Raw genomic sequence first — 11,159 nt, forward strand, 5'->3', positions numbered from 1 at the left:
CGGCGCCCCCAAATAGAGATGTACGCCGGTGCCCCCTTACGCGGTAGTGCCGGCGCTCTTGCCGGCGCCCCCCAAATAGAGGATGTACGCCGGCGCCCCCTTACGCGGTAGTGCCGGCGCTCTTGCCGGCGCCCCAAATAGAGGATGTTTTGCCGGCGCCCCCTTACGTGGTGTGCCGACGCTCTTGCCGGCGCCCCCAAATAGAGGATGTTGTGCCGGTGCCCCCTTACGCGGTAGTGCCGGCGCCCCTGCCGGCGCCCCCAAAATAGAGTATGTAGTGCCGGCGCCCCCCAAATGGTAGTGCCGGCGCCGACTAACATATAGTGAAGTTATTTTTTAATTTATGTTAACGTTGGTACATATATATATGATTTGTTTTCGTAGCTACGATGCCGCGACAGCCACCGCGCCGTGGTCTGACTCTTCTAGAGGAGATGGAGCGAGATGGGGGAGGTCCGGGACCGGGCTCCGCGCGGGTGGCACCGGGAGGTCTTAGCTTCCGGGTCGCGCACCTTGGTGCGGAATCCGGGTCCCGTTGTCGACCCGGATATTCTTTGGTGGAGGTCTTATGTGCCACGGTCGTTTCAGAGGGAGCCGGCCCCGCCGGAGGAGGTAGCTCAGCGCATTGAAGCGGAGGACCAGCACGTTCGCCGTTACATGTACGCGTTAGAAAACATGTATAGGACCGGATGGAGCGTTATGCGAGGATCTCATGTTAGCTATGCTCCCGTTGTTGTTCCGTGGCTTTGGGGGTACACCCAGCGCGGCTCAGGACCCGGTCGGCGCCCTCTAGGACCCGGTCTGCGCGGTTGAGTGGTTGTAGTAGTGATTGATATGTATTAGGGTTAAATAAACATGAACCCGATCTATGTATGCATGTAATCGCACTATACTGCTTTCAGCACTATATTATCGATCCTTAGTTAAGAACTACATATGTAACTCCATTTTCGGTTTTACTGCATTATCCTTAATTTGATCATATGATGGTTCCTATGTATAGCTTGCAGGTCGTTGTAGAAAGCATGGACAGAGATGAAATTCAAGAAAATTTCATGGAGGAACTCATAGCAAACGGTACTCTGGATGATCGCGACGAACACGAGGCACTCAAGAAAATTAGGGACACACGGTTGGATCGAACGGTGCAAGGAGTGGTTCTACGGGATTGGGGGAACGTTGGATCCAGAAACAGGGAAGTGCATCTATAAGAAAGCTCATCTGAAGGTTCCCATTGATGCCCTGGAAAGAGCACATAGGGACGTGGAGGCGGGGTTGTTCCAGCCCGAAAGAGAGAACGATGAGCCGACACGCGCCCTTGGGAACAAAGAACACGCCGGACGAACACGAGGCACGAAGGCTCCGTTCCGTGGAAGTATGGCTTTCTGCGGAAAGGAAGAGATTTCCCGATAAAAGCCATGAGAGGAGGAAGGCAAGGGAAACAGACCGCTCGGCTAACTTAGAGGAGGGTATGAGCACCATGAAAGCCCAATTAACCATGGTAACCCAAGTACTTACATCTCGAGATGGCTCGGGGGCAGAGCGTAGATCCTGCATTGCTCAATGCCCTCGCCCGCTGCAATCTCAACCACACCGGAAAAGCGGCGTGGCTTCCTCTCAGCGAGTGGATAATGATGATGATGACCAGGTGGTCGAGCCTCCTCGCTACCCCCGTGGATGATCTCACCGAGAGCCGTCCTTGTGGGCTGCATGTTAAAGTTTTCAACCTATCCTTCAAGGCGGCGGTCGGCATCCTCTTACCTACAAGGTCTTACCATTGCCGTCCGGTCCAAGACGACTTTGCTTGTTGTGATGGTGGATGAAGTGTTGAGAGATTATGAGGGGTTGGTGCTTGAGCACCCTGCGAGTGAAGATGGGGAAATCAAAGAACCGGGAGAAGCCCGTAGAACCACCGTGCAATGGCGGAAGGAGAACATTGTGTTTCCGGGTGAGAAGCCAACAAGCGAGGCCACCTCCGCCTCCTCCGCCACCTGTGCGGTCTCCTCCGCGTGATGATTCTCCTCTCGCGCGATGATGATTCCCCTATCCATGACCAGTCTGCTCCGCGTGAAAATACTCCGCCGCCTCCTCCTCCTCGTCAGGAGACTCCGCCGCCTCCACCTAAGAAAAAGAGGAAGCGGTCCGCGGCACCTCCTACAGCTCCGAAGAGATCATCAACTCGAATGAGGGCACAAACTCCATAGTTGTTACCACATGAGCAGACTGAAGAGCAAAAGGCGTTTCTTGCGCCGAGGAAGATGTTTATTCCACCGCAGACAGTGAAGCACTTTGCCGAGACGAGAATGAAGAGACCTGAGCTGAGAGCTGATTGTGACCGCTCTCTTGGACAGTCCTCTAGAGCGAGCAAAGAAGCAAAAAAAGTCGCCCAGCTTGGACAGCAGGACATTCAGGGCCGCACCCCACTTCATCGTGGAGCCATATCATGATCCGGAGACGGCATCGATGATCGAACGGGCGGCTAGAGCTCGGGGAGCATCGGTTGAGTACGAAGATTACGATCCAACGGCTCAAGTGGTAAACAAGTATAGATACGGATCCGATCTCGTCAAACCCGGCGAGCTCGCGCGTCTAGGGACTCGGATGCGAAGGTTGCATGAATGGTACCTGAAAGCCTCGTCGAAGAGGTGATGCCTACCTCACGGTGTATCTTAGAGATGAGCATTACTTCCGGGGAAAGACGAGATAAACCTTGAGTTAGAAGAACTGTTTCGGTTATTCAATCAATACGCCCTCGACAAAGCTGTCATCGGTTGCTACGCCTGTAAGTGATTTATTTGTGTAATTAAGTTTGTAGCTCATTCATTTGCACTAACAATTATCCTCATTATATTCTTTGTGTACGCTATACATTTAATTATGCGGAATGAAGAAGCTGGAATACAAAAGAGGCAAGCTCCTACCGCTGGGGTTCATAGACCCAAACACGGTTCATGAAGTTACGGTTCGAAACTTCGCCAAGGACACGAGAGGACAACATCGTAATGTTTTTAGAGAAGCAAGCGGACGAAGAGGATATATTCTTTCCCTACAACTTCAAGTGAGTGTTATATATAACATACATTATGCTTGTGCACCTTCCACTTTATTCTCGTAATCATTGAGCTATGCTTGTGCAGATTCCACTTTATTCTCCTAATCATTGATCTTCGCCTTGGAGTCGTAAAAGTCATGGACTCGAAACGTAAAGAATATGCGGAATGGGCGGACATGGCTGCCATCCTCCAGAGGTAGTTTCAATCAATTTCGTATTGGCATCTTCATCTGTTCTAATTCGAAGATATCATCAACTAATCAATTACTCATTTACTCATTATTTTTTGCCGGGCAGGGCTTGGAAACGGTTCATCAATATTGTTCCGGGTAAATGAAAACCAGAGCTTACATTTGAAGATTACCCTGTAAGTAGTACTATATATATAGCTATGTCCGTGAAACTTTATATATGATATTTACTTTCAATACGATGCTTGATTATTAGTTTGATCGAACTATTTTTTCGTAAAGTGTATGAGGCAGGAACAAGGGAATAACTTATGTGGATACTACGTCTGCACCTTCATGCGTGACATGGCCTGTCCCAAGGGTGGGGATGCCCGTATACACCACACTCGTGTACGATAACAAAATTTCACAATTAATCTTAATTAGTACCATCTATTGTATTGAGTTCCATTCATATATTGATCTCCCTTTTTAAATATAGATGATACGCCTGCGGGACACTCTCATAACGGAGGATCAAATAAAAGCAATTCAAGAGGAAATCGCGGGATTCTTTATTACCGATGCCCTTACCCCAAGTGGAGAGCACTATCGGCAGATCGTGACGGCGGAGGATATTCGTCGAGGAGATGTTGTATTGTAAATATGCATGCATTACGTGTACTGTTGACGATGTCGTGTACTGTTGACGATGTCTATATATATTCATGACGATTTTTTGTGGTTTCTTGAATGATATATATGCATTGCTGAAACTCTGCCGCGGCAGAGAAACGCCCTGTTTCTCTGCCGCGGCAGAGCAACGCTGGTACAGCCTAAACCTGTGCCGCGGCGGAGAAATAGCAATTCTCCGCCGCGGCGGAGAACCTAGGCCCAGTTCGTACCACGAACCGGGACCAAAGGCCTTCCACCGCGAGCTCCCTGGCCGCACCACGTGTCGAGGCCTTTAGGCCCGGTTCAACTTTGAACCGGGACTAAAGGGTACCCCCTTTAGTCCCGCCCAATTGGTCCCGGTTTGGGACTGAAGGCCCAAATGGACCGAGCCTATTGCCCCTTTTTCTACTAGTGATCCGTGCTATGCTCACCATGTTTAGATGAAAAAATTCCTTTCTCTCTCCCGTTTTTATCATAATCTCAAAGCACGACGAACGGTGACGGAACATCCGCACCTATGCGTGTAAGTACAAAAATATTTCTTGTTTACTCTTAGAACCTCATAATTGCTACTCCACAAATATCAGAAGCCTTATTGATATGTTCGAAATGAAACTGAGCAGCATGAAATCACACGATTGCCACTAATGATGACACGGATTCTTCCAGTGCCCATCAGAAATATTTTGCCCACACAAGTTCAAGAGACCCTCGTGCGGTTTTGTTGTTTTTTCAACATAATATCACAAAAGGTCATAGATCCTGATACACTTGTATTGGATGAAAATATTCCCAAAATATCTCCTGCAAATTTTCAAAATCTTCTTGTTTTTATCTAGATTGAAAACTCTTCGCCATCCTAATGTACTGAGGTGAAACTATGTTTAAAGAAATTTGAGGACATTAAGTGAAATGGAGGGATTCACCCAATTCCCTCCCGCGGTCAAACAAGGCATAAATATGGCACGTCAGGTGTAACACCTCACATTTGACTTACCCTCTGTACCGATCTGCTCTAACTTTTGTGCTCATAACTGGAGATCGATGCATTGTTGCAAAGATCAGCTTGAATGTTAGTATTGCACTTAGTTCGGTTGTTTTGCACGTACAGTGGAGATAAACGCTGAGAGTAAGTGGGGTGGCTGGAAAGGGGTTGCCGTTAGACGAGAAAGGGCGAAAGAGCAAAGATCGCATGCGCGCTGGTACCTATCTACCTGTCCCAAGTACTAGCCGGGACCGAGACACGCAGACAGAAACAGAAACCCAGCCCTACTCTGCACCCTTTTCCACCGGCGATCACCACCAGCAACAACGACCACCACGTTCCAGCCCGCGCATCCATCTTGACTCGTCGTCGTCCACCCGAAAAAGGCGCCGGGAGCTCGAGCCACCAACGATTACCCGATCACCATCTCCACATGGACCAGCCGTGCCGGCATCATTGAACTACAACGCCAAAGAGCCATTCTACTTTGAGCAACAAAGCCGCGTCTTAGGTCAGTCACCTCTGAAGATCAACAACTTAAACAATGCTCCCTAATTTCTTATCAACGCATCATCTATCCGTAATGCGTAAAACAAGGTGACAGATAGATGGCGGGACTTGACCGGTCCCGAGAAAGACACCGTCTTGGACTTCTCGTCGACATCGTACATTGCGCTCTTGAGGATCAACCTTGGACATGGCGAACGCGTGAGAAAAAGCAACAAGAATTCCAGGTCATGCCTCCGAACACGATGCTACCAACGGAGGGACGATGTTGAGGGCGCCGCCATCGCGCCAATCCAACTCCCAACCTAGCCTTTCAGCTAGAGAGGTCAACCAAGCAAAACTGAGAGCTAGGGAAGTGATGACATACCTCAGCGGCTCCTCCAAGAAGGGGAGCGACACCCACGGACTTCATCGCCGCCGGCACCAACCGAAGATGGTTCAGGACTTTTGTATGTAATGTTGCACGCCTCCAACCCTACCACTGGATCGGGACAACCATCCTTGTTGTTTACATCGATGTCGCCACAATAACTTGTCGTTGAAGCCGAAATGCCGTGGTCCATCCATGACATGCACGGACGGGTGAACCATCGTTGTCTTCCACCTCCCGCAACCCACCCTTCTCCCAACTCCACACGATTAGGATCTGCAACACCATGACTGTCGCATTCTGAACAATTACGATATGGTCTCGGTCCTCGGGCCCTCCAGGTCCGCTCATGCCGGGACCTCCACAACTTCTGCCACATCGAGATGGTCACCGCTAGCGGGTCACAACCTCCACCACAATCGAGATCTCGCGGCGACGCCTCCAAACACGCCACCACCTCCAGCTCATACGCGTCGCGCTCTGGCCCACTTCTTTACCTCGGTCCTCCGCTCCACAACACCAGCTCGTGGTGTGCCACCATTCTCACCGGCCACCGTGCGCCGCCACCATTAAAGCTGCTCTTCCGCATGCAAGAGGCCCGCCAGGGGCACCCATTCCTTACCTGCCGCCTTCGGCGACCATGTGCTAGTGGTAGCGGCAAGGGAAGAAGGGGCGGGGGAGCTGCCCGCTTAGGGTTTGGGGCCTCTAGGATCGCCGCAAGTGCGACGAACCGAGATGGGAGGGAAGCAAATACCCGGGTAAGGGAATCTCCAACGACCGACCCAAAACAGCGACCCATTCGGTCCGTTTCTGTCTGTCTAGGATGGCCCGCGGACAGATTGGTGGTGGCTGTCGGGGCTGCCAGGGCAGCACGTGTAGCGGCGCGACCCAATCGTTCGGCTGGCAGTTGGCCAATTCATTTTCAAATTGCAACACAAAACTATAGCAATTGGCAACCAAATAATGTCGAAAATATGTGCCATTTCCCTCCACGTAGCACCAACTAGTGGCTAGTTTTCCCAAATGTGCAAAATAAGACCATATCTTACAATTTGTTCAAAAAGTGCCAAGTTCCACCTAAAAAAGTACACCCAAATGGCATTCATATATGCCATTGCCCTTCAAGCATCCGTGTGCAAAGACCATCTGTTGCACGGGATCGGAGATGGTGGCCAAGTCGGTGAACATGATCCGGTTCTCCTCGGTCATGATCTTGGCTTCGGGCTCCAAGACCTTGGACTTGTCATCGGCATTCATGAGCGTAGCCTTAGCTTCGGCTTCGACGAGCCTAGACTTCGCAAGGACCTCTTCCACCTCAAGAGCTCTCAATTGAAGATGAACAAAGCTCTTGGCGGCTGCCGTGATGGCCTCTTCCTTCTTGACCATCAACTATCTCATGCTGTCCTAGAACGCCAAAGAGAAAGCTTGACAGTGCATGTCGGTCTTGGTGAGCTAGGCGACGCGGCGGACCTGGCTGTGGGATCCATCGCTTCTGCTGGCTTTCCTAGCGGCCGAATTCTGTAGAAAGGTTTTTGGAGGGAAGTATGCGCCACTGACGGGAGAGACCATGGTGATATAGGAAGGACAAGAGAGAACGCGCACACTGTCCAACCCGACGAGTCGACGATCCAAATTTGATAAACGAATATGTTTTTTTTTTTTTTGATAAACGAATATGTTTTTTTCGTGTGAGCCGATCTATTTGAATTACGACGGTCGAGCGTGTTTCAAAATTTACCGCCGCCCCCCAAGCCGGGTCCCGCAGCCGCGCGTAGACCGGAGACGGTCGGGTCCCCCGCACCAAACGTCTTCTCCCCAGAAGCCACCAAAAACACGCGAGCACACCGTTCCAACTCCACTTCTCCTCTCCGGATCCCCTTTTCGGATTTCCCCCCAACGCCCCGCCCCGCCCCGGCAGCCGCGCGACGGCTCCGCCCAAATGGGGTACCTCTCCTGCCGGGCGGACTCGTCCGCCGCGACGTGCCGCTCCATCACCGCCATCTCGCCGCTCCCCATCATCTCGCGCCGCTCGGCAGGGGCCCGCGCGGCGGCGCTCTCTCCCGCCCCGCCGGAGATCGAGCGCTTCTCCTACGCCGACCTGGAGGCGGCCACCTCCCACTTCGCCGACGCGGCCCTGCTCGGCCGGGGCAGCCACGGGGCGGTCTACAAGGCCGTGCTCCCCTCGGGCCGCGCCGTCGCCGTCAAGCGCCCCTCCCCGCGCCGCGCCGAGGTGGACAACGAGATCCGCATCCTCTCCTCCCTCCGCGGCCCGCGCCTCGTCAACCTGCTCGGCTACTCCGACCCGGGCCCCAACGACCCCCGCGCGCGCCCCCGCCTGCTCGTCGTCGAGTACATGCCCAACGGCACCCTCTACGACCTGCTCCACCCCTCCTCCCCCTCCCCCTCCTCCCGCCGCCCGCCAGGCTGGCCCCGCCGCCTCCGCCTCGCGCTGCAGACCGCCAGGGCGCTACGCGCGCTCCACCACGACGCCGACCCCGCCGTCATCCACCGCGACGTCAAGTCCGCCAACGTCCTCCTCGACGCCAACCTCGACGCCCACCTCGGCGACTTCGGCCTCGCCCTCCGCATCCCCAAGTCCGGCATCACCAATGCCGCCCCCACGCCGGCCCCCGCGGGCACGCTCGGCTACCTCGACCCGGCCTACGTCACGCCGGAGAGCCTCAGCACCAAGACCGACGTCTTCAGCTTCGGGATCCTGCTGCTGGAGATCATCAGCGGCCGCAAGGCCATCGACGTGCAGTACTCGCCGCCCTCCGTCGTCGAGTGGGCCGTGCCGCTCCTCCGCAAGGGCAAGGTCGCCTCCCTCTTCGACCCGCGCGTGGCGCCGCCGCGCGACCCCGTCGCCCGCAGGGACCTCGCCGTGCTGGCCGCCAGCTGCGTGCGCTCCAACAGGGACCGGCGGCCTTCCATGTCCGACATTGTCGACCGGCTCAGCGTCCTCAGCAAGGCGGTGTCTGCCAAGGCCTGGAAGAACGGGATGGCCGTGGTGGGGAACCCCTGCGCCATCGTTGATGTGCAGAAGACCGTCTCGAAGCGTGCGGCTGCTGCGTCAAAGCAGGAATCGACTTCGGCGGTGGCGTTTGATGACGACGACAAGGAGTCGGATGCGGCCTTGGAGGAGCTCGTGCCGTTGGTGGGCGCCAGGAAACCGCCGCGGCCACTGAAGAACAACGGGAAGGTGTTCTCTGAGGCCGGGGATCGGGAGAGGAGAAATCTCCTGGAGCTCATGGCGCGGATTGACGGTGTTGCTGGCCAGAGGTTTGGCATTACTCGGGCAAGAACGGTACGGGGCGCCGGTGATCTTATTGAAAAGGATGCAGTATTGATTCTCAGGAGGAACCAAACTGTGAAAGTGGTTGAATCAGAGGCACTTGGTAAAGCTGAGAGGGTGCCACGTTTTGATGCAAACATCAAGCACAAATCAGCGGTGAAAGAACAAGAGAAGGCAGGGAAAATCCAAGATAAGGTGGATGAAATCCAAGAGAAAGCAGCGTCGAAGGAACAAGAGAAGGCAGGGAAAATCCAAGACAAGGTGGATGGAGTCCAAGATAAATCGAAGAAAATCCAAGAAAAGTTAGAGGAAATTGATAAAGCTGAAAGTATCCAAGAAAAGACGGGTCAAATCCTTGACAAAGCTGAGAAAAGCCAATCCACACCAGAGAAAATCCATCAAAATGAAAGAAAAGTCCAAGTGCATACAGAGTTAGTCAAAATCAATGCGGAGAAGATCCAAGACAATGCAGAGAAATTCCAATGCAAGTTGGGAGAAAGTTAGATTTGTACAACTATTCTTGAGGTCAGCTTAATCAGTTATTGTTGGCAGTCGATCTCAAGGACAAAGCTCGTGAGGTATGGATCTTATTCCTCTGGTGCTAGGATGGTAACACTTGTTCTATCCAAAAAGAATGGCATGGCTGTGACCTCTGATGATTTACCAGTCAGACCAGGGAATTCAAATCCTAGCTATGTGATCCGTGAGTTGCAAAATTATTGCTGTGCCGGCAATGTCATCAAGGTCACATGCTACTGGTAATGCCGAAGCACTGAACTCTGAACAAGAACAAAGTTCAGTAGGCCGTGAGATGATACTGCACCCTGGTTCTGTTAATGGAATCCTCACTCCATGTAAGCAACTGATATTTGTGGAGCTTCAAAATGGCCGTCCGTTGAAGCCATGCTTTAGTTGAAATAGATTGTTGTAGTTTTGTGCAGCTTCGTTTATTCTTTCTTCCTTGGTCTGCAATGAATACAAGAATCACCAAGTGCTCCATTGATTTGTATGTAGATAGGAAGGCAGCTGAAGTTGATGTTTAAGAGGGAAAAGATCTTGTGACGTTTCCATCTTCAGAAGGTACATATAGAATTGCTACCCTGCAATGCTCTTACTCTTCCATGTGCTGGGCGTGCTACAGTGATACTATACTGTTATTGGCAATGAATGCATCATTCAAAATAGATATGAATGAGGCGCCATTCATCATACTCTTGGCACTGCTTTATTTCACTACCAAAAAGGAGCAGCTGCTGAATCGGTCGTACCTTAGGATGTGATCTATCATACTGTTCAGATGAAGGCTCTAGCAGAATTTCTCATCACATTGGGGAAGAAACAATTCAATAGTAGTGTTCATAGTTTCATTCCGAAAATTCAATTTGGCTCCCAGGTGCATATGCTCCCTCTATCAAAAAGTTATATTTTGAAATGTCAAAAAAATTTGACAAAAAAGTCTACATGTACATCTCCATAATATATGTGCATTTGTCAAGTTTCACGAGGAACTAATATTTTTTATAGTCTAGGTAAAAAGAGAAAATATATCTTCTAAAAAGTCATATTTTTAGCATTGAATTTTGTCTTTTTTACACACGCCACACGACAAGTCGGTTTTTCATGAAACAACTTTGTCACTATGTAGCACGTGAAAATGTACGGGCAAATTTTTCGTTTTATTTTTTTTGAAATTTAAAATATGTTTAACATATATTTCAAAATAAAGGGAGCATATGCTCCCATGTGCCAAAACACCACTCCCCATTCATTCTCCCTATAGCAGCTGCAGTTTGCAAGTGTTCTGTTTTTGTTGGGAAGAAAATGCATGGCAGGTGGATAGTATTTTCGTCGGCACCCTTCAGCAGATTTTGCTTCACGCCTCGTTGTCTGTTTTGAATGGTGCACTCATTGCCAATATATTCATCACATGAACTGTGTCGGACAAATGCACATTGCCGTCCTCCCATATGAATGTTTCGCCCAACTGTCTACATCATCATGTAGACTCAATGCATTTATTAATGTGGTACTGGACGTGTCTATGATGTAAGTTATGTTCAGAAATCTAGTGAAAATGGCAAGAAGTTTAGGGATCTATTTGGTTGCTC

At 51.2% G+C, this 11,159-nt stretch overlaps 1 protein-coding gene across 2 annotated transcripts; it reads left to right on the plus strand.

The window, feature by feature from the left end:
• Nucleotides 1-7,698: 7,698 nt before the first annotated feature.
• LOC124650644 (serine/threonine-protein kinase-like protein At3g51990) lies at nt 7,699-10,453 on the plus strand. Of its 2 annotated transcripts, XR_006987085.1 has the most exons (2): nt 7,699-9,905; nt 10,066-10,453. XR_006987085.1 is itself a non-coding variant. In XM_047190159.1 (1 exon), exon 1 carries the CDS (start codon nt 7,699-7,701, stop codon nt 9,553-9,555), a length of 1,857 nt encoding a protein of 618 aa, XP_047046115.1. In that variant the 3' UTR covers nt 9,556-10,050. The 2 variants fall into 2 exon arrangements, 1 of the variants encoding a protein (XP_047046115.1); XM_047190159.1 differs by lacking the exon at nt 10,066-10,453 and having other exon boundaries at nt 7,699-10,050.
• Nucleotides 10,454-11,159: the final 706 nt, after the last annotated feature.

Source organism: Lolium rigidum, chromosome 4, assembly GCF_022539505.1.
Source record: "Lolium rigidum isolate FL_2022 chromosome 4, APGP_CSIRO_Lrig_0.1, whole genome shotgun sequence".
Classification (NCBI taxonomy): domain Eukaryota; kingdom Viridiplantae; phylum Streptophyta; class Magnoliopsida; order Poales; family Poaceae; genus Lolium; species Lolium rigidum.